The sequence below is a fragment of the Myotis brandtii genome, unplaced genomic scaffold (assembly GCF_000412655.1).
Source record: "Myotis brandtii unplaced genomic scaffold, ASM41265v1 scaffold49, whole genome shotgun sequence".
NCBI lineage: Eukaryota > Metazoa > Chordata > Mammalia > Chiroptera > Vespertilionidae > Myotis > Myotis brandtii.
Genome location: NW_005368707.1, coordinates 2,480,966 through 2,505,529, shown reverse-complemented (window position 1 = coordinate 2,505,529; position 24,564 = coordinate 2,480,966). Strand labels below are relative to the sequence as shown.

The 24,564-nt window shown below is 40.1% G+C and overlaps 1 protein-coding gene across 3 annotated transcripts in view; it reads right to left on the bottom strand.

Moving 5' to 3' along the window:
- Positions 1-3,864: 3,864 nt before the first annotated feature.
- The window catches only part of MAP3K8 (mitogen-activated protein kinase kinase kinase 8), a 25,840-nt gene continuing 5,140 nt past the window's right edge, over positions 3,865-24,564 (bottom strand). For all 3 annotated transcript variants that reach the window (XM_014548002.1, XM_005876547.2, XM_014548003.1), the window contains 7 exons: positions 23,442-23,798; positions 17,189-17,356; positions 14,666-14,927; positions 12,725-12,831; positions 7,104-7,256; positions 5,939-6,185; positions 3,865-4,989 (listed from right to left, as the gene is read on the bottom strand). In XM_014548002.1, the coding sequence (XP_014403488.1) occupies positions 4,859-4,989; positions 5,939-6,185; positions 7,104-7,256; positions 12,725-12,831; positions 14,666-14,927; positions 17,189-17,356; positions 23,442-23,777 (1,404 nt within the window). In that variant the 5' untranslated portion in view covers positions 23,778-23,798 and the 3' untranslated portion in view covers positions 3,865-4,858. The remainder of the gene's footprint in view (positions 4,990-5,938; positions 6,186-7,103; positions 7,257-12,724; positions 12,832-14,665; positions 14,928-17,188; positions 17,357-23,441; positions 23,799-24,564) is intronic.

Genomic DNA, 24,564 nt, shown 5'->3' with positions numbered 1-24,564 from the left:
AGTCAGAGGCTAAAGAGGGGAATGAGGAAGGCACTTGACAAATCTCTTGTCTGATGGCCAAATGAAAAAAGGAACTTTGGGTTTAGCGAGAAAGTCTGAATTAAATACCTTGTTCTTTCTCTTTCTTTCCCACGTAGCTTCATTAAGATAGAAACAATTGGGGCTTTCTTGCTCCCTGGCCCTGACAAGAACTCACAAATAAGATCACATGGGAAAGTTGTAAGAGGTACGGGGTGTCTCCTAGGCCTGAGTCACCACCCAGCCCTCTGTCCTATTTAGGAGCAAAACTTTAGCAAGACCCGAATTTCCAAGCAGAAGAAATACCTAGGCATAAAAGGGGAGGGGAACTTAAATGTAGGGTTATGCCATTTCCTTTTGCCATAGCAAGACCTTGTTGGCCTCAGGCAGTGCTGCCCTGTAACCTCCATTATCATCAGGGTTTGGGGCTCACAGTCCCCACAGTTCACACAGACGCAACCGGGAGTCAACTCACCTCCTAGCCCAAGCTTTCAGTAGTGCCCATTAACTGTCTTTTTCCTTAAAATATTGTTCGTCCTTCATCTCCTTAATGCTTGGAAAAATGTTAATTAGTCTCAGAAGAGTAGTCTTAATAGAGTTTATAAATGGACCACTATAATGGGGCAATCAATGAAGCACAAGACAATCTCTACTTTCTGAAATTCTGCATTCATGTGGGAAAGAGAGAACTGTAGTACATTAAGCTTCATAGGGAGGAAATGTAGCATGAATTAATTAAAGGAAATAATAATAGCCAACATTTGTAGAGCAATCTATATCTCTTCTAATTTTTAGTGTTATCCACACAATTACTAGTCCAACTCAGGGCTTTTCCACGGACTTGGAGCTGAAATGAGAGAATGCCATGCTTTCCAACGGACTTCTCAGTTTGTAGTTCCAGTTGTCTTCCCTTGTACGATCACCAGAATTAACAGGATCTCATTAAATCAGCTATTGTGCTCTGGGCAGCCAGATAGCCAATTTTTATCGCCTCTATCTGTAATTTCTGAAGAAACAGATGTCTCAGGATTGGTTAAGTACTCAGAACTTATCCCAGCACTGAAAATAAATGAAGCAGATTTTTTTTCCCCTTATGTGTGGTGTTTCTGAGTGCTCACCTCTTATTTCGAAGTGAGACAAGAAATTTCCCATATCTCAATTAAATATAGATAACATAGAAAGAAATTGTTGTCAGTCCTTCTAGAGGGGCGAGACAAGTCCAGCTTTTAGGGGCAGCTGCTGCACCCAGGGCTGAGGGCCTTTATGCAGCGGAGTAAAAAGTGTGATTGCAGATGCCCTGTACACACTCATACCCTCCTCAGAGAGAACCCAGCAGAAATCCCACTGAGGGTGCCTACAGATTAGTACAAATGTACTTTGTATAACTCTTCTTTGCATGTCTCCTCAATTTGGCCCAAAGTGAACTTATAAAGCCTAATATGAATGTCCAAACCATGTTATTGTAATCGTCATTTTTTGTGCATTTCAGATTAAATTGACATTCAACAATTTAGCTCACAGGCAAAAGGTAAAACTGCAAGTAAATGCTTGGCCAATAACATCTTTTTGGAAACACACAGGGCCATATATTAAAACAAAGAACCTTTTAACAATTTCATAATAGAATGTGCTTACTTTTTGCAGGGAATGGATAAAGAAGAAGGGCTAGAACCCTCTATTAGTTGTGTCCACTGCAGGGGCCAGCATGGTTCTTTGCCCAGATTATGTTCCCAAAAGGTTTTAACCTTCCACTAAATAGCCTGCTCTCCCCCTGGGTGCTATCCCTGCTCACTGTCCACAGGGCTTGGCCCTGGACCTATGGCATCAAGCAATCTCCACTCCAAATCACATTGCAGACCATGACAAAAATTCCTCAGGTTCTCTAGAAAACAATGGCTTTCAGACTGAGTTGCCACATAGAAATTTGCTCTCAATAAAAGATTGGCTTCAGCCCTGACCTGTTTGGCTCAGTGGATAGAGCATCGGCCTGTGGACTGAAGGGTCCCAGGTTCAATTCCAGTCAAAGGCATGTATCTTGATTGCAGGCACATACCCAGTAAGCAGTGCGCAGGAGGCAGCTGATCGATGTTTCTCTCTCATTGATGTTTCTAACTCTCTATTCCTCTCCCTTCCTCTCTGTAAAAATATAAATAATTTTTAAAAAGATTGGCTTTCAGCCTGTAACCTGATGGACATGCACCAGGGAGGAACACAGGGGTGAGAGAAATCAGTCCCACTGATTTCAGGTCCCACTGTGGTGCTTAGTGATGTGTCAGATAGCAATGTAAACTTAGCTCTAAGGGTAGATGCACTGGCTGATCCCCATCTGTCCAAGGCTGGGCAAATCCCCTTGGGCCCAGCACATTGCTGGCAGACGGTCTTCATCATCTGTTTCAGGCTCTTTTGCTGATCTCCAGGCAAATACAAGTGGATGATGATAATCAGAAGACACTCTAGCATTGGTCTGGTGACCTCCAGCAAGCACGTCTCCATCTATCTCATAAGGGGCTGAGACAAGATGATCTCTGAGGCCCAATTTGGAAAGGTCCCATCTATTTTCCATAATGCATCCCAATGCCACCACACAATCAGAAACCTTGTCGCCTGCAGCAGGTGGGCAGATTTCAGGATGTGATTATTCTGTCCTAGATACACTCAAGCCTGGCAGTCTCGCTGCTCATCGTATCAGAAGGTGAGTGATGGCTTTCCTCAGAACCCACTCAGGGCTTCATTACTTCTCTTAAGCTGATTCTCCAGCTGGTGACCTAACCCAGCTTTAACTCTTGGCTTCCAAGGTCAACAGCTCTGCAAATTCTCAGTGCACAGGTCCAGCCCTGAACCTCCCCTCACAGCTCTCATGACCACTTTCTCAGCCACCACCACCACTGGTCACATCTTGGGGGAAAAACCGCCAATTCTCCACAACTGCCCCAATTTCTTTAAAAGAAATAGTATTTTCCAAGTGGAATTTGTTAACTAGAACTCAATTCATATTGGCTATTTAGATTTTTGTAAAAATCATCAAAAGTTGTATACCTTGACCCAGATCTAGGTTTTGTTGGGCCTGATCAGGGATAATATGAAAGTGGGCAGAGGGTCTTAGAGGGGGCCCTGCAAGTGAGGACCCGAAGCTGAAGCTCCATTAACTTTGTGGTTAAACCACCTCACCCTTATTTAGAGACTTGAATCCCAGTGGGGGCATTATGCTTGCTTTGCAGTGAAATGATCGATCATTTATAAGCAGCATAGCATAAGAAAGAATATGAACGATGAAGTCAGAAAGATCTGGGTTCAAATACCAGCTATTGCTTTACTTGCTCTGCTCTCCCCTCTGAATAAAACCAGAGGTAACAACACATCTTTCACATGTGTGTTGTGAAGATTACAGGTCTGGCGTGTGTTACATAACACGTGTGAAAGTATAATACTATTCACTCAGTGAATGATGGACCCATTCAACAGTTTCCATTAGAATTTGGTGTGCATGATTGAAATCTACCTTGTACAAAGACAACTTAGTTATTAACTTGGCAAACACTAATAGGCACGGAGCATGCAAGTATATATTCACGGCAATATAAATGTAGAAAAATAAGATCCAAAATAGAACCAGACTTAGCCTGAACTAGTGGCTTATAATTTTTTTACCTCAATATACCGAAGGGACACAACCCAATCCAGATGACAACAGCTTGATACAGTGGCAATAGAAGAGGAGCGTACATACAATTTGCAAAGCTTTCAAGTATTTTTTGCCTCCGAATGATACATGTTCTCCTCCAACCTATATCCCAACCCCTGGATCCCACCTTCAGTCCAGGGTTAGAATAACACCTTTCACAATAATTAAGGCAAAATATTGAATTTATTCAGTTGATTTGACCAATCATATTGGATAAAAGTGTCGGTTTCATTTGCATGATGTAAAAACATACTTTAAGTAGATATAGTCACATATTTTACAATGTTAAAAATATATATATGAAAGACTCATGAAGGCATTTGATATAAAACATACATAGTATGCTATTTTAATATACAAATGCTTAAAAGAAAATAGAGTCATAAGAGTTACAAAAGTAGCATCAGTAAGAATTGACAAGTTTCCAGTTTTCATAAGGTCACATTCTCATCCGTTGGGATGTACAGAAATTATGTGGTTTACACAGTTTTATCCACATTCAAAACATCATGTTTTAAATGTTTTAAGCATAGCATGTACAGTACAAAATGTTTCCATAGGAACATAACAGAACCCATCACTAGTGGCCTGCTGTCAGATGGCTTCTCACTAATCAGTTAGCCATTTGCAAGACACTAGTTCAGCTTATTGCTACAATATTCAAGTTGCTCTATTCACCCAAAATATAATGACTTTAATTTAAACTAGAATCTACTGACAAGGGCCCAAAGAGTTGGCGTATAATATACACTAATATATACAAAACAACTATTCTGAGTTAAATGAAGTTCCCAGACTTAATTTAGAACCAAGAATAGTAATTTTAGGCTAATATATTATTCTTATAATTGGTATTTTTACAATTTTGAGCAAAGTGCACAGTGAATGAAATCAGTCACCAGAAATGATCCTTCTAGGAACACTTAATTCCTCCCCTTGAGTCACCCCATCAGAAAAATGAGAACTTTTAGACCTGGTGGATAGGGCAGCTCCACAAATAAAACACACAGGAGCCATTGGAGTCACATTCATCAGTCATGGGAGCCCACAATGCCAGCTAGTAAATGGCACAATTCACTAGACAGAGCCCCTGTGTAGAATCAGCAGAACTAGCTTCCAGGAGACAAAAGCTGAGTATTAATTTAGAGCAAACAACAATCAGCCATACTCTAACGTTGGTGGACCCCGGACAAGGTTGAAATAGCCGGCCAGGGCTCCAAGGTCTATGTAGAGAGAACGTTGTCTCTTTAGCATCTCAGATTCTTCAGTGCTTCCTGTGCATGAAGAATCTGAAAAGGGAAACATTGAAAAAATAAAATAAATGACCAGGAAACATGTTCAATAATAAATACTTGTTCCTTCTACAAAAAAAAAAAGTAACAGGTTGGACCTAATGAAGTAGCATTCAAGCACTGGTTTTATTAAAGAGCTACAGAGGTGAACACCATGGGCTAATTTGTGTCAGATTTCATACACAAAAAAGTTTAAAAAAAAAAAAAGAGTCAATGTAACAAGAAATTAACTAAAATTTCTGGCATGTTTTCCAACATCCTAGATGATACACTTTAAATATGGAAAAAGTCAGACAAGATGCAGAAAGACAAACAAGCATTCCAGGCCTGACATCTGGGTTTGGATCTAAACAGATTAAGAATGACACAGATTTTAATAACAAAAATATTATTTTTGTTATTAAAATAACAAAACCCCTCTCCACCCATATTCAATGCTCCTACAATATGTACTGATCTTCCTAAATGGGAAAGATGCATAGCTGACAAAGAGATTTTAAGCACAGGAAGAGAGAAATGCAAATTGACTTCACACTCAGTATTTTATGTGGGCAGAACAGTGCCATGATGTTTCCAAGCAAGGACTGGCGTGGCTTACCATAACTCAATTTAACAGAACCCCAGTCTTTACCAGCAGCAAAACTATCATGCCTGATTTGCTTTTAAAGGCATATGATATTCTCTGTAGCAAAAAAAAGCAAGTTAGAGGCACTTCTCAATGAGTGTGTTGCCAACATTTGCACTAAAAACCTGTTATAACTTGCTGGTAAATTAGCCATTTTTTTTAATGCTTTTGCTCACATTCTTCCTGAAATTTCTCAAACAATTTATGGCACTCATGAAACCCTTTCTTTTTTTTCAAGTGCTTTCATCAGTTCCATCAGTGGTGTGATGTAGACAAAAAGGAGGGAAGCCAGAGGCAGTGCACACAGCAGGGTGTCTGTACCTGCAATGTTCTCAGGAAGTTCCAACTCCTTCCTACTCAGCAGCCTCTTCCGCTCAAAGAGGGCAGAATCCAGGCTCTGACAGCGCGGCTGGTCCTCTCTGGGAGGGTTCAGGGCCTCGTGTTTTAGTAGGTCTGCTGCCCTGGGGCGGTGATTGGGGTTCCTCTCCAGGGCAGCTTCTATCAGCTCTCTCATGCCGGGACTGCAGTCATCCGCAATATCCTCTAGTGGAGGGGCCTGTTTGTGGATCTATCAACAAACCAGCCATCTTAGCATCAATATATGAAAACATCCCCTCAATAGGAAAAGTATTTTAGTAACATGACCTGGGAAGTCACTGGTTTCCTACCTCCTGGCCTGCAGCAAATACAGTTTATACCCTGAAACAAGTTGCCCTTTAATTTCCTAAGGACACCGAATTAAACCCATCTTTTGATTCAGTGCAAAGATACATGCTAGGTTTGAATAAACAGTGACAGCTTTATTTCTCAACAGTGGTTCAAGGGTCACCACGGTATCTGCTCCATGGGGAGGTATCTGCTCCCGAATCTCTCCACAATAAAACAGGAGTTGCATGTTTCACTACATGCCAAGCTATTAGATCTATAATCTAATACCTTCTTTTTCTTTTTTTTTTAAGAGTTCAAACAACATTTACAACTGCTTTGGCTCAAAGATTTATGCTACTTTGAGGCTACTAAGTGGCATTTTATTATTACACTAGAGGCCCGATGCACGAAATTAGTGCATGGGTAGGGTCCCTAGGCCTGGCTGGTGATCAGAGCCAATCGAGGCCTTCCAGCTGCCGGCCGGGGCCTTCCTTCCCTGGCTGCCAGCTGCTGGCCAGGGCTTTCCTTCATTCTGCGCCACCCCGTGGTGGTCAGAGCACGTCATAGCAAGCAATCAAACTCCAGGTCTCCCAGTTGAATTCCCAAGGGGACACTTTGAATATTAGCCTTTTATATATATAGATGTCTAACAGAATAGCATATAATTGATGCCCAATGTACATTTTAGTAAGTTCCCATTAAAATAGCAATGCCTTCTTTGTGAGAATGGGGCTTCCTCATTGGGTCACTAGCTCACTCCCATCCACTCAGAAAGGAGTGCAGCACTCCTGAACAGGTGGAAACCGGCCCAGCTCAGCCCTCATTGACCCCCACTTACTATGTACAGGTAGGAGGGATAAGCTGAGCGAGGGTAGCGCTTCACCCAGGGAGGGGTGCCCGTCTGCATGTGGATAAGCGTGGTCCCCAGGCTATAGATGTCGGCTTTGGTTGAATGGCCTCTGCACAGGATCACCTCTGGGCTCATGTAAATCTGAAAAAGAAGCAGGAAACATCAGTCTGACTCCCCTTGCTTGTCTGGGTTTCCATTTCCCTAATCCAGTTCTGGAAGCTGGCTCATCCACTGGTACTATATCTATTGCACGCTTCATCCCTTCATGAGAGTGCCATTGCTGTGTCCCATGAGCTAAGGGGAGTAACAGTCACCTGGGACCCGGTACATCAGAGTTCTGCAAAGCACTGATGCATGTTTCTGCTAAAACACCAGTTCCTTTCATATTTAAATGGGCACTACAAATATTCTTCTACACCTCATGTTTGTCACTAAATTGCAGTAATAAAATTTAAATAATAAAAGTCGGCGAAGTCCACATGGTATTAACACTGATCACTTGGAAGAGAAGAACTTTTAAAATGCAGTGTTTTAAATATGATCCTAATTAGTCATTTCTATGAGCTACTTATTATTTCTACCTTCCACGTAGCTCAGTGACCAAATATTCAAGGCCTTGTTAACACTGTGAAAATTCAATTTAGTTTCCTGAGTTGCTGCTGGGAAAGTAGGGCTAGGTTTAGAAATAGTTTCTCTAAGAAGTGTTTGTTTCTAAACCTAAAAAAGAGAAAACAAGAACAAACACTGGTGCCCAATGATCTGGATTTGTGGCTGGTCCAGGCATATCCTAATTAATAATATTTAACTTCAAGGAATTTTTATGCTGCCTGTTATTTGAATATTGAGAAGGGGGTAAGTGTTCCCAGAATACATCCTATATAATAAAGAGCTAATATGCAAATGGTTGTCACACCCTCACGCCCTCGAGCCAGGGCCAGGAAACCTGAGGCTGTGCCCCCTGCCTGGCAGGGTTTGATGGGGTACCTGAGGCTGCACACCGCCCCCCCCCCCGGTGTTGGGCCAGGGGACCTGAGGCTGCGCCCCTGCCCTGAGGGGCTTGACGGGGGTCTGGGTCTTGCACAATTTCAAGGCATGCATGGGTGGGCAAAGACTTCACTCTGAGTCCTGCGGTGCTCCCCAGACTCTAACAGGAGGGAGATTTTCATATACATTTTACTAATTTTCTTTCATCTCTGACACTTCTATTATAGAGAAAAGGCAAATAGCAATATCAAAATATTTCCTCTAATTAAGTCCCTTTTAATGTGCACAAATTTCATGCACTGGGCCACTAGTTTCAGAATAAAGAAGTAAAGAACTGGCTTACAAAAACAGGAGAAATTGACCAGTTTCCTCACCCAAACCCTGCTCAACTTCTTTCTACAACACATTTCTGGGCTGACTTGCTTTTCATCTATCATCTATCTATCTATCTATCTATCTATCTATCTATCTATCATCTATCTGTCTCTCCATCCCTCCCTCTCAGCAAACTGGCCAGCCAAGCTCCTTGTTCTCAAACTTCCCCTGAAGCAAAAACAGATCCTAAAAGACTTTCTTACTAAGTATAATCACAAAGTTATACAATAAATGCAGTGGGGAGAATTAACTGTCAGTAGGGGATGCCCACTTCCTCCCTGCAATAGAAGGATTAGGCAAAATATGTACAATTGGTGAAACCAACAGCGGCTGTGCAATATGGCTCTGCAGACTCCATGTGACTACACATTTGGGGACAGCAGTGTCCTGTCCACCTGGTGACCTGGCTGTGATCCCTCAGGCAGATCACTCAGAGCTACATGGCTCAATGGCTCAGAGCTCCTGCTTCCTCAAGTTCTGTAAGAGCCAGGGCAGCAAGGTAAGGTGATCAAAGACTCTGCAGGCTGGCTGACTCAAAACATGAAACAGGCCTGGTGGGACCTGGGTGAGGCTCTCTGAGTAGCATGCCCTCAGACATGGGCACTGACACAAAGGAACCTAGATGTCATGTCAGGGGTCAAGGCACTCACCTCTCAGCACATTTATTACAAAGGGAAAGAGACGTGTGTGTGTGTGTGTGTGTGTGTGTGTGTGTGTCCACACATATGATGATTACATGTTAACTTACATAAAGACCAAATACCAAATCAGAAGAAAATAAACTTCTTTTAAAGGACCATGTTATGTGATTCTAATTAGCTATTTACATTTATTATTTATTCTTTCTCTGCACTGTGTAATTAAAAACAATAAATTGAATATATACCAGATTAACCCTGTATACAAGGGTGGGCAAAAGTAAGTTTATAGTTGTAACACAAATAAATCCTATATAATAAAGAGGTAATATGCAAATTGACCATCACTCCAACACACAAAATGGCCGCCCCCATGTGTTCAAAGATGGCCACCACAAGATGGCCTGCAGGGGAGGGCAGCTGGGAGGGACCAGGCCTGCAGGGAAGGGCAGTTAGGGGAGACCAGGCCTGCAGGGGAGGGCAGTTAGGGGTGACCGGGCCAGCAGAGGAGGGCAGCTGGGAGGGACCAGGTCTGCAGGGGAGGGCAGTTAAGGGTGACCGGGCTGGCAGAGAAGGGCAGTTGGGGGTGACCAGGCCAGCAGGGGAGCAGTTAGGCATCGATCAGGCTGGCAGGGGAGTGGTTAGGGGGTGATCGGGCTGGCAGGCAGAAGCGGGATCTGACCTAAATGGGCAGTCGAACATCCCTCGAGGGGTCCCAGATTGGAGAGGGTGCAGGCTGGGCTGAGGGACAACCCACCCTCCCCCCATGCACAAATTTTGTGCACCAGGCCTCTGGTATTATAATAATGAATAAATAATAATATAAGAATAAACTCTGTTTCACATACTCACAACTATAAACCTGCTTTTGTCCACCCCTGTATGTATTATGTGGGTACAATATAATGTTCTGAATGTAAATGTTGAGAGAGAGAGGGAGGGAGGGAGGGAGGAAGAGAGAGAGAGAGAGAGAAAGAGAGAGAGATATCAAACACAGGTGACCAGTGTCTGCATTGAGGAACTATGTACAGGTAGAAGGGACAGGCTGATCAAGGGAGAGCTTCACCCAAGGTGGGGTGCCTGATTCCATATATTGCAGGAATCAAAAATCATGTGCAGCTATGAAGTAGCCAAGTGAACAAGTTCTAACAAAAGCAAATGTGCATGCTTGACTTTGACTCACTACCCCTTATTGGCTCTTTAGTATGAGGTTAAAAACAAGCTTACTGAAAGGTTTTACTGGTGACATCGCATACTTGCTCACTGTCAAATTTCTGTTCCTGAGTACCATATAGATATTAAAATGCAGGTTGATTAGAAGAGAGTTTATAACTATAAACACTAAACACCAAAGCCAGTTTAGTAATTCATAAAAAAACAATTTACATTTGGTGAAAATAACTTAACCCAGGAGTGAACACTATGTTATTATCTCATACTCCAACACATATTCTTTTTCTGCTAGAGAATCCCAGAAGGGGCATGTCTTCCTCCAGACGTTGCAAAATGTTCAATTTGATCGCACTGCCAGGAAGAAAAAGGTATTTTCCATCTTTAATACCATAAATAGTTTGTTTCTCAACTTGGTTCCAGGAAAAATGGTATACTGTCACATATCTAAACTTCTGACTAATGCAAAATATGCTGGAAATTCTCCCCTCAAAAAACATGTCTAAGTAGTAAGTCTTAGATTTTGTGCTTTGGTGAAGTATTCTTAATATCTGGGACTAAAACATTTTTAAAAAGTGAACAGTTTTCTCTTCTGAATATTATTCTGCTCAAAGATGACTATCAAGAATTTTCTCTCAAATATTTTCCAAACTAACTTCAGTAATATCAGCAAAAAAAAAAAGGATTTATTCTGCTGCTCAGGAAAGTTTTTGCTCTGAGAGTTAAGAAAAGCTTACAAAATCTCATTTTGAAATAAATATTTATTTATTTATTGCACTGCAACTGAGTTCAGTGCAATCAATATATCTACCAGCTAGACTAAGGGCTGTTATTTGGTTGAACACTAAGACTGACCTGGTAATCTTGAGGTAAAGATGCAGCCAAGTGCCCTCTCTCCATTTTCTGGGGGCACTTCCAATAGAGAGAAGGGCATGGGGCTGGGTGGCTGATAGTTAAGCACCCACCATAGTGGACATGAGTGAGAAAGGCAACTACTATACCCATTTACCTTCCCAGTTTTATCCCTCATTGTCCATCATAAGCAACAGTGAACTAACTCTTTGACCTGTTAATAATTCAGGTCAATTTAACATAGCTTCTTTCACCAAAAAGTACCACCAAGGCATGATCCTTATTGACCTTGTCCCATGTTTCATCCCTGGTACCTGCAACAGTCTGCCATACAGCAGATGCTCAGGAGACACTCACTACATGAATCAACTATTCAGTTTAACAATGTGAATGTTAAATTAATATATTATTTGAAACCCATGAATACATTTCTCTGAATCTCATTTAGATTCAAGAAAGGTGTTTTTGGTTTTGCTTTATTTTTCTTCACAAATATAAGTATTATTACTAGTTCATATCTTCAATAAGATTTAATTATGGTATAATAAATGATGTTTATTATAGGATCCCTAGGATTAAAGTTAGGCCTAAAATGTTGTCAGTTCTTAATAAATGTTATCAATGACCCTAAAAATGATGGCTGTAAATGAACCAAATCATCAGTTAAACTAAGAATATATATTTGTTATATTAAAAAGGTATACAGTTGTTAGATCTTAGATTTTAGACTCAGAAAAAAACTGGATTCAAGTTCCAGATCGTTATGTAGCTGAGAAGCTTTGAACACTTGGTTTTAAGCTCTTCAATCTTGTTTCCTTATTATAAAACTAGAGGCCCGGTGCACAAATTTTGGGCACTGGAGGGCAGGGGGGGAGGGCGGGGGGTCCCTTAGCCTGACCTGCACTCTCTCCAATCTGGGATCCCGCTCGAAATCCAGAACCACTGACTCCTAAGCGCTCACCTGCCTGCGTGCCTGATGCCCCTAACTGCTCTCCTGCCAGCCTGATCCCCCTAACTGCTCTCCCCTCCTTGTCTGAATCCTCTAACTGCCTATCTGCTCTCCTCTCCTGGCCTGATCCCCCTAACTGCCTATCTGCTCTTCCCTCCGGGCCCCCATCCTGACACCCCCCTTCCGGGCCAGGCAGCATGGTAGGCCTGCATGCGCCGCCCCCCCCCCTCCCCGCAGCGGCAGCCTCATGTCCCAGTGGCACAAGTCCCTGCCCCTGTCCCTGCCCATCAGCTCCTGTGTGCGTGCAGCCTGTTGAACGGTCATGACTGGGACACCATTAGGACCAATTAGCATATTACCTCTTTATATTTATATAGATGGGAATCATAATAATATTTGCCTGTAATAATAGTGTTTACCAATAATAGAATTGTTGTGAGGGTTAAAAAATAAAATTCATTTAAAGTGCTAAAATGAGTACTTGGCACAGATAAAGTACTCATTAAATATGTTCCAATGATGATAAAAATTTAATGCAGTGGCTTTTCTCCCCTTCTTTGTCCTTTCTACAGTAATGATAGGCATTTTTTATTTTTACTCTTAATAAGATATCAATCATTCTTGTAGGAATATAATTATACCTCTGTTCCACGGAGGTCCTTAGGAAAGTAGATGTCTTCAGTCATTTGAACACTTAGGCCAAAATCTACCAAAACGGCTTTTGTGGACATGAAAACAATGTTGCTAGCTATAAAGAGAGGAAAATTTTTAGTAAATAAAATGAAAGCATTATCTAAAACAAGTCCCAAATTAGAATAGATTGAAATGTTTTCCCTACTGAAATGGGTGTAATATATTCAAAAGAGGAGGCTGAGAGTCTAGGTAAAAATCACTTCAGGTCTGTCAAGAATTCAGCCAATATGGACGTAAATTATTGAAGCCACTAATAATGTTAAAGATACAACAACCAAGACATAGAAACAAAATAAGACTGAAAGCATGGATGCATTGAACAGACTGGCATACCTAGATGTGGGGGGTCAAGGAACAAGGAGAGAGAAACCAAAGAACTTATATACTTATATGCATAGCCCATGGACATGGACAATAGGGTACTGAAGACCTGAGGGGGGATGTGGGGGGAGGTGGTGGGCATCTGTAATACTGTCAGCAATAAAAATAAATATTAAAAAAAAAGAAAATGTGATACACAGTGTGTGTGTGTGTGTGTGTGTGTGTGTGTGTGTGTAATGGAATATTATTCAGCCATAAAAAAAGAAGGAAATCTTGCCATTTGTAACAATCTGGATGGACTTTGAGAGCATTATGCTAAGTAAAACAGTCAGACGGAAAAAGACAAATATTATGTGATCTCACTTATATGTGGAGTCTAAAAAACCAAACTCATAGAAACAGAACAGACTGGTGATTACCAGAGCCAGTGGGTGGGGGAAATGAGTGAATGTGGCCAAAGGATAAAACTTCAGTTATAAGATGAATAAGTCCTGGGGATGTAACATACAACATCATAACTATAGTTAATACCATATTGTATATTGGAAAGTTGCTAAAAGGGTAGATTTTAAAAGTTCTCATCCACCAAAAATTAATTATAACTATGTGAGGTGATGAATGTGATAACTAGCCTAATTGTGGTAATCATTTTATAATATATACATATATCAAATCATTACATGAAACTTACACAATGCTATTTGTCAATTATATCTCAATAAAGCTAGAAAAAAATACATTAATGCTCAAGAGCTTGCGTTCCAAATTCTATGATATAAACATACTATTAAGCCACTTTCTAAAAAATAAAATAAAATAAGTAAAATACCCATTTTTTTTCAGTAAAAGTCCTGCTACTCCTATTTATCATTAGGTATTAAGGATCCATAGTGGGTCTCTCTTTCAATTTCCTCCTCACCTTACTCCTAGAAAGCAGTCAATGAAGGCTTATTGAATGAACTATTGACAAATGGATGTTTAAAATTTAAAAGCTATTTGTTTCTCAATAAGATGTGGCTGCAGGTGTATGTTTTTAAGTAAATTAGTATTTTAAAAGCCAGAGGCAGTACTTAATAGAAGTGTGGTGTGGCTCTAGTCCAGATGTGGGCAAACTTTTTGACTCGAGGGCCACAATGGGTTCTTAAACTGGACCGGAGGGCTGGAACAAAAGCATGGATGGAGTGTTTGTGTGAACTAATATAAATTCAAAGTAAACATCATTACATAAAAGGGTACGGTCTTTTTTTTTTTTTAGTTTTATTCATTTCAAACGGGCCGGATCTGGCCCACGGGCCGTAGTTTGCCCACGGCTGCTCTAGTCTATTCTACAATTGGATAATCACCCTTCCTTATGACATTGAAAGTTCCCCCTCTTGATTCTCAAAGTGACCCCTCTTGATTCTCAAAGGTGTTCAGAAGCACGGTGGGGGAAAGGGCAAGGTGCTCCAAGGGAGCTGTGCGCCCTGCCCTGCCCTGCCACTAAGACTCCTTAGATTGAAGGAAGAAGCCCATTTGCCTCCTAACCAGTCTCATTAAGCCGAAAAGGTACATATCCAAGAATAACTCACGTTTAATATCATGATGAATCACTTTCTTTGAGTGTAGAAAATCAAGTCCCTTGAGAACATGCTTTGTCACCCAAATAATTTCAAATTCTCTCATTGGTCCACAGCTCTCCAGTTTCTCCAGAACAGACCCTCCCTCGCCTGCTTCCATGAAGAGATGGACAGTTTCACCCCATAGGACTGCGCCATATAACTCAGCAATGTTCTCATGTCGGAAGCAAGCCTGGATTTCCACATCAGATGGCTTAAATTGATCTACTGGGATCTAAAACACAAAAATACCAGTAAGATTCTAAACAACTCCAGGACAATGAAAAATATATATAAAGTCAGCTCTCTGTACCAGCAGGTTCTTCACCCACTGATACCAAGGTCCAACTAAGGGATGTGAGCATCTGAGGATTTTGGTATCTTTGGGGTTTCCTGGAACCAATCCCCCTCAGATGCCAAGAGATGACTGTCAACCCACAGATCAGAAGACAAATCAATTCCCTCAAGGATACCCTGATCTGCATAAAATTGTACTGCTTAGTTAAAATAAGGTTGACTTGAGATCTGCCTTTACATTATATCAGCTTTAGGTAAGCAATTCAAAATAAGAAAATAAAAAACACAAGAATGTATAAATTATTATTTTCATTTAGAGTATAGAAAGCCAATCAAAGAAACATTTATGACTGCATCAAAAGAGATAATTTCTTATCTATTATATATGTAATTTCCATAGCACTTAGATTTTAGGCCATATTTTCAATAGTTCATGTCATAAAATAATATGTCTTTGGTTCCACAGCTCATGCTCTAACAATGCATTTAAAATAAGCATTGAGCATCCATTCTATAGAAAATCAAGTCATTAATAAAGGAAGAAATAAATCTTTCAGTTCAGATATGAAATGTCTCCAAAGTACAGTGTTAGATGAAAAATGCAAGACACAGAAGTATGTATAGTATGTCTCCATTTGCAAAAAATAAAATTAAAAATAATTTAACTATACAAGCATATGTCCATAGAGACTTTCTGGAAGGGTACATAAGAACCCATTAACAGTAGTTCCCTCAAGAAAAGGGATCTCATTTATTAAGCCCACCCTCTTCTGAATCTGTTTGGAGTTGTTAATTATCTTATATGTTTTTATTTTTTAAGAAAATATATATAGCTTAAAAATTAAATGTAAGTATTAACAAGGAAAGCAAACCCACAAAGCTATTTTCCCATGCCTTTTATGATGAAACTGAAACACAGGACATTTTGGTTCTAAGATCTTTATGGCACCAGATGTTTTTAAAAGAACATGAATATATCCTCTCTAATTGAAAGCTTCAAGTGGCTTATTATGACACCTGGGTTTTTTCCTTCTAATACCAGATATTCTACCAAATCTTTATGAAGGAACAAATAAAGCCAACATATTGTCAATCTTTTAATTATGATAACAGAGATTGAGATGATATTCAGCAATTATTTTATTTTTGTTAAATCAAGTGAGTTTATTTTATTGCACTTAAAAATGTTTTAAAATAAAACAGACATATATAAAAGTGTAAAAGTAGTTAAGTATCAAACTCAATGCATTATTAGCTGAACATACCCATATAACCAACATCTAGATGAAGAAACAGAATTCTACCAGCACCCAGAGACCCCTTTGGACCCCTCCAGTTACTGCTCCTTAAGGGAGCCCACTAACCTCATTTCCAACAGCATGGATTTGGTGAGCCTATTTTTGGCCTTTATTCTAGTATAAGTAGAAACTCATACTGTAGATCATATTTTGTGTCTGGCTGGTTTAGTTCAACATAATGATTATGAGATTCATCTACATTATTACCTTTGTAAATCATTTATTTTCTTGGCTATTCAGCATTCCATTGTGTCAATATACCACATTTTAGCAACTGGAAACTTTTCAGTTTGGGACTATTACAAATAGTGCTGCCATGAACATTCTAGTACATAGTTTTCGGTGACCACGTGCACATGCCTATGCGGTGGAATTGCTGGGCCATCGGGCTTGTGCATGTTCAGCTGAGGTAGATACTGCCAAACACTCTCCCAAAGTGGGGGCACCTCACCAATAACTGGTTAATAAGAAGAGATGGGGTCTTTTCAAGAATTAGTCTATTTAAGTTCAGCCCTTTAATCTGCAGTCCTGGGAACTTTGCAGCTTTTCCAGCTTCTGCTTCCCTGCCTGGTCCACTCCCCTGGGGTGGATTAAAGGAGCAGCACAAGGATCTGCTCCTGCAGGAGAGCACCCCTCTACCCCAGCCCCCCACAAGAGAGATGACGTCTGTTATCCAAACTGGTGCTAAATTAGCCAGCACTTTCTTTTTTTATCATGGCAAACTAGATTAAAATCAACTATGTACGTGGGCAGATTTAGGGGCTGAACGGCCCCAGGAGCAAGCAAATGCATAAAACACAGATACTTTTGGACAGGGCAACCTTAGACAAGATCCATTCAAAGGCTAACAAGTTTTGAGTAATGCAATGCAGTTCACTCTGTCTGGTTATAAAGAACATACCAGTTTACATGCCATTCTTTTTTTAGTTTTTATATCTTGTGCTAAGTACACTTTTCCAAAGGCCCCCCGAGGAATGAAATCGGAGCCAATATTCCTGTAAGTCAGCTTCCAGGGGATGAGGAGAACATCAGAGTCTATTTGATAGCGTCCATTTTGGGGAGTGATTACCTACAATAAATAAAAATGTGGTAAGGTGAGAATTCCAGCAAAATCCTTTTCTAAGACCAGCCCTTTAAAAACTGGTTACTTTAGATTGCATTCCTACACACATTGTCACTGTGTGTAATCATAACAGTGTACAGACTATATTTAGAGTTTCAGTCAAGACAGAGAAAGCATGTAACAGAAACACATCCATCCCTGGTCAGACCTGATCAGATTTCCATCTACTCGGGAGTCATTAATTGCCAAACAGAACTTTAAAAATGATTTATCTAAGGGAGCATGACTACTGTGTCCAAGAGGCTGAAAATAAAGATTGCATAAATATAAACTCTGCCAGCAAGTTGACTTGCTCCCAATTAAAATGTACTAACCTGTTAGTCCACATAGCTATTACTCAGACATGATGCATATAGAGAGAGTGTGGAAATAAACTGATGATCATGGAGGATTCTGGAAAACAATGTGTTATGCCAGAGCTATGAGTTGACAGTGCTACCTAAATAAAGTAAGGGCGGAATTATTTCTCATCTACTTACTCATTTAATGTTTATTGAGTGCACAGTATGTGCCAGGCACAGTATTTGGGGCTGAGGAGGCTGCTGTGCAAGAGATAGATGATCCCTAACCTCCAAGAGTTCATGACAAGAGATTTTGAAACCAGTCCACTCAAAAATTAAGGGATATAGTCTGACAGCGGTGTGGGTTACAAGTGTGTGCATTTATCAAAACTCATCAAACTGCAAATTTAAGATCTGTGTGTTTTACTGCATATAAAGTCTACCTTGATTTTGAAAGAGTAAACAATTAAAAAGAGAAATAATTAAAATTAAAACAAATTAATAAGGCAGTCCACAGGAGCTATGACCTGGAGTACAGGCTTAAAACATGGTTAAAGTGTTCTTTCAAGAGATAAAGTGTCTCAAAAATACAAGTTTTTTTTGCAAGTATAATTAGTAAAAATAGGACTTCAGATTATGAATCTGGGAATTATGAAACCATCAAAGCAACATCAAGCTCTTTCACATGCAGACGAAGCAAAGGGGGAACTGCAGTCCAGAGGAGCAAAGAATGGACACTTGATTCATGTGCAGGCGCAGGGGGCTCCTCACAGGCCTCTGCTCCGGGAATGGTTCTAGTAACCGTCAGGGTTATTCACTCAGTCTCCACTCCACAAGCAGATGTGGTCACTATTAGTCAGGGAATGAAACAGAACTCTATACTTAGACATGTGAAGTCAGTAAATTGAAAAATTAAATATTTACTGAGCATGTCCTCTGTGCAGAATCCTGTGCAGAGCTCTAGAGGGAAAATGACTAAGGACAGACCACAGGCTCGGCTTGTTTGAAATATGACCTCCTTTCAAGAAGTGTGTCACCTCAAGTTACTGGGGGCCTCGTTTTACAGCAAAGAACGTGACGAATCTAGTCCCCTTCCACATTTAGACAGAACTATTCTCACTGCATTCAATCCTACTTGAATATTGCCTTTCTTGCCATTAAATATTTACAGATCCAATTTCACTGTAGCCTCTCTGTCATCCACTTCAGTGTTTAATTCACGTTCATGAAAGCTTTACTTTTGTTTAACCAAAATTTGTTTTAATAGGTTTTGACTCAGTGTCTCTTATTCTAAGAGGACAAAAAATAATAATAGCAGCCATATATTGAGTGCTAATTATCCGCCAGGCACTGTGCTCAGTACTTGAACATTATCTCATCAAAGTCTCACAACAGTCCTACGCAGTAAGTACTATTTTTATCTCCATTTTACAGATGAGAAAACTGGCTTCAAAGGTTAAGTAACTCACTAGTTAGTGACAGAGTCAGGATTCAAACTTGAGGCTGTCTGTCCCCAAAGCCACCACTCCTAGTCTTTGGATAAGACCTTTTTATCTTCCAGGAAGCTATAATTAAAGCTGAGCCATGATCAAAACCCAGTTATTAAAAGCCTATGTTTACATGTCACTGAGCACACCTTACCCTCTTTGGATCAAATCCTGCAAGTACCTTCACCTCCATGTCACAACCTCCCACGTTCAGGGATCCCCTCTGAATGTCCCTCAAGTCCTCCATGGCCACCTTTGATGGACAGGGTGATAGGCAAGTGCTAACCCCTTTGCAGTTCTGCACAGTCCCTGGTTTTTCCCCTGGCCCAGACCTTCCCTATTTGGGTTTGAGATGTTTTTCCCCCCTTCTTTCCAGGGGGCTCTACCAAATAATCTTGTGGATCTTTGTGCCGCTTATCTCTGCCAATTCTTCAAATGATCAAAGCCTTCTTCAAGTGCAGACATTATAAGCTCCAGATCACTGTCACAGATACCAGATAACATTGGGCCAGGAAAAACACTTCAGAAAAATCCTTAGGTACTTCAGTGAAAAGAAATTCCCTGAGGGACCTGTGTGATGTGGCTGCTATGAAATGGATGCGACCTTGGGCTATATTAACGGAGCATAGTCTCTAGAACAGAGGCTGGCCACACCACAAAAGGCCCGCCATGTTCGTGTTCTGGGCTACACGACAGGCACAGCACAGGCTTGACTTCAGAGGGCGATACCCAGATGATGATGGAAGCTGACACTAAAATACACGAGAAGTAGAAGACACAATGAGACGTGTTTGTGAAAGAGGAGAGATGTGGGGAACATGCAATTTTTAAAATATTGACAGGATAGTCACAAGGAAGGAAAGTAACAATTATATACAACAAATACAGAAATGGCTTGTGTTCTTTCAACACTCACTATGTGTAAACAGGTCCCGTGCTTTCATCATTTGTTCTACCAACAATCCTAGAGTAAGTGCTGTCATGTTACCCATTTTACAAATGAGTAAACTGAGGCATAGAGGGGTGTGATAACTAGTCCAAGGTCATATAACTAATCCATTTCAGAGCTGAGATACATATGCAAGAACTTTAATTAATGGGCCTGCAGTCTTCACCACTCCTCATCACATATACCTTTTGATGGCCAAAGAATAGAAATAGGATTAAGAAGAGTCAGAGATGGATTTTAGTTTTATTGAAGAAAGGACTGTCTTACAATAAGAATTGGCCAAATATGAAATTAAATGCCCCACTACATGATGAACTCTTCATCAAAGGAGATTATCAAGTATAGACCAAAATCCTCCAGCAATTATTGGAGATGATGAATGGGGGGTGATCCAAGCTTCAGAAAGAGGAGGATTTAACTCAGTAATGTTAAAGTTTTCCATCCCTGAGAAGCTGGGACCCCATGACTAACTCTGAGGAACAGCATGCAGAATCTCACACCCACAGCTGGGCCCTTCAGCACCCCATCACCAGAGTTAAGTATTTGAAAACCATTTTAGGTTCTTCATCCCAGATCAGGTTATTATGAGTTGGTCTAGATTATAAAGTTTATAAATAACTTGTGGCACTCTTACACAAAGCAACCCCTATGATAGTCTCCCAAAGTTTCTTCCCTGGTCCTGCTGGAAGTTGGTGTAATCTTTATGAAATATTTTTAGGAAAAGAACACACACCTGCAAAGCACCATTTAACATGCCTGTGCTTCAGGATATTTTTGTAATTCCTGTTCCTCCACCCTCATTAACTGATTAACTCTCCAGGCATTGTGGTGGTTGGGTGCCTGGAAGACACCATGTCTCTCTGTCTCCGGGCCTTTGTACATGCTATTCTCTTCATCTGGAACACTCTCAGCTCCCCATCCCCTTCATCTGGCTGACTCTAACTCAATAACTTGGGCATCAAGTCTCCTTGGAAGCCTCTCTGGCAATCTCCTGGCCGACCTACCCCATCTCATGGCTGTGTGAGGTGCTCTGCCTGACCATCCCCACAGCAGTCACGATGTAGTTGTATGGGGAAGTACTGCACTGCATTATAATGGCCTGTTTACTTGCCTCTTACAATCACCAGGCAGTAAGCTACCAAAAAGCACAGTTCACTACTGTCTCTCTAGCATCTAGAAAAGCACCTAATACACTGTGGATATTCCAGCTATGTCTAGCATTCACTTGAATGAAAGCATTTGGTCCATAGGGAGATATACTTATAAATAGATCTTACCATGGAACCAATCTGTTTGGTAGATAATTAGCTGGCGTTTTGTAAAGTAGAGAGACAGACCAGCAAATGAAGCCCAAAAGAAAAAAGTTTTGACAGAGTATTAGGGTGAAGACCGTGGAAAGAGAAAGGTCTTGACCACAGGATGGTTCCAAGGAGACCATGATGTGAGGATGAAGAGGTGCTAGAAGCAAACCTTGCCTCCTATAGCATCTCACTCAAACTAGCTATGATCAGGAATGGAAAGTCATGATTTCTATGCCATTATTCATGAAACATAGAGCTTTGATAGGCTATATAGCAGGCACAGGGATTTATTTGATCCTTAAGGTCAGTGACAGGAATGTTAACCACAGCCCCAAAGCCATCGACCACTGAAGCACAGTCAATTCCTGTAGATTTTAAGTTTTTCCTGTTATCCTGTTTTATTTTTAAGTCTTCTTGCTTTATATTTTATAGTCTTGATCATTTTTAAAACAAAAAATCTTTTTAAAGTTTTCAAGATCCCTGTCTTCTGATATGTCCTATTCTTAAATTTTCTCTAAATATAGATTTGTTCATTTATAGAGTATAGGCTCGATGGCAGGAAATGACATTTTACTCTTGCCCTTAGTTGATCTAAAATTTTCACTTCCTTTAAATGTCTTAATTTCTCCTTTTCTGCATTAGCTTTTGTTTAAACTCCAAAACCTTTAGGAAGCTATTTCTACTCCTCATAATTTTCCTGAATTCCCTTCTGTACATTCCCAATGAAGGTCTATGTCCTGTCTCTCACCAGTCTGATGCACCAGGGGAAATGTACCTAAGACTCTACAGATTTACAAGCAAGAGTAATTTGTTTATTCTGCATGTTTTCCTTTAAAATGTCTATTTTGACACACAAATATGTAATAAAAAAGAGAAATGCATAAACAATTACATTTGTCATTATAGACTTATACATAATTTTGAACCAGAGTTCACCAGCTATATTTAAGCTAAGAAAATCAGGTATTGCTTCTAGTTCAATGATTAGCAAAAGTAATATTCTCAAGGTAAAGTACTTTGTCAACTATTAAATACAATTTGGTAGACCAAACCAAAGTAAGTCACACAACTATGCAAAATGTAATCTTCCTCCAAATTGAGCTACAGATGAACACAACTGGCTTCTAACAAAACAATTCACTATATAGCTGACCAAAGTCACTGTGTTGTTTTAAATTGAATGAATGTGGTATGCAATAAAAACAAAATAATTAAGTAATTTGTCCAGACTCTACTATTCAGCACTGACCTTCTCCCCACATTAGCCATTTTGCCATTTAGATGCACCAAAGGCAAGGGAGTCACTTTCATCAATAAGCATGTTTTCCAAGTTACCCTCTACTCCTTTGTAAATTATTCTTTTTAAAAAATTAGATCACCTTTAGCCAGCACCTACATTCACCTTTGACATATTAAGAGACTGAGAGAATCCCAGGCACACCTAAACACATCACCTGATCTATTCTTGTAGCAACAAAGTGTTGTCACAATATTCTGGATTATTTGCATACTTGAAATGACAAGCAAATACATCATTTGTCATCCATACTTTACCAATTAAAGAGAGTGAATCTGTAGATAGCTATTTACTGCCTACAGAATACATTTCTGCAAAAACTAAATCTAGCCAGTACTGATATTGTGAAAATTCCATATGTGACAAGACCAAAAAATCCAGCTTTCAAAAATATTAACTAAAGACAAAGTTTTTATTCCCCTCTCAGAAGAAGAATTCTCATTAAACCTTTCTCTTCTGCCTAAATGATGAATGAGCTTTTTAATGAATTGTTAAATTAAAAGACACTCTTCTTCATTCCCTTTTTGTAGAACTACTACTAAAAATTGTTTAAGTGGAACTTTTAAAAAAGACTCTTTTTGCACCTTCAACATGAAGAATCTTACAGATATTACATTTTTAAAAAATCATACCTGACAGCCAGTCTAACCCAAATTCAAATGCCACTCTCCATTAAATGAAGCTGCAGCACTCGATTGATCAGGAAAAAAACATACCATATTTAATAAAATTCCAGATTCTTGTCGTCGATGTCCATAAAAACGCTTTGCAGTATTGGATATATGGTTTGCAAAAGCAAGCAAATCCTCCACAGTTCCATATCTGACTGATGACAACCAAGGCATATCTTGGCCACTGAGCAGCAGGGACTCTGAACGCTCCTCGTTTTGATTGCTGTCTTGACACATGGTCATTAGACTGGGTTTGTAAACCGCTGGCTCTTCACTTGCGTAAAGATTTTCCATAATGTCTATTACATCAGAGACATTCAAATGTTTAATTAATAAATCAATTTCTTCTTTATTGTCACTTCCAGTGCTCATGTACTCCATTACTGTTGTGCTTTCCAGAGTCTGCAAAAGAAAACAAACATTGTGTTTACCATATTTGTATTGGCATTTGAAATCAATGGGAAACTGACATAAAAGGATTGAGCTCCTATACACCTTTGTTTAAAAAAGGAGGGCTCTGTGTCTATAGGTGTGTGAATTTAAGTGGACAGTTGAAGAAAGGGACCTTAGATAACTTTTAGTCCAACTTGTTCACTTGCAGAGGGGAAACCCGAGATCCAAACAGCTTATTCCTTACTCACTTACTGAGTTAGTGGCATCAGCCATAGCCACTGAAAACAAACTTTCACTAAACATAAACAGGAATAAGAGCAGCTCAGGAATCCCAGGAATTAAGGCTCCTGGCCTTTTACAGCTTCCAACCCCACTGCTCCCCCAAGGGGGCAGTCTTCCTGGCACAGTTTCTGTGGCTTTTATGCATCAGGTGTCCTTAAAGAAAAAGAACTACTTTACCAAATAAAAGTCAGGCCTTGAAGCCGGAAGCGTGTAAAATGGATTTAAATTTAAGCAAATTGAGGACAGTAGGTCAAGTTTCAGGGATAATTCTAATGCAAATGACTTAAACAGTTCATTCAGACTTGGGACAAGCCTCAAATCTTCCTTCTGTCAGCAATGAGTATGAGAAAGGGGAAGAAGATTCTTTAATCTGTGAGTCAGCTGTCCCCTCTTTTCTTTTTTTCAGCTGTCCTTTCTAGAGACCAGAATTTTTTAAAATTTTACTTTATTGTTTAAAGTATTACAAATAGTAGTACATATGTCTCCTTTTTTT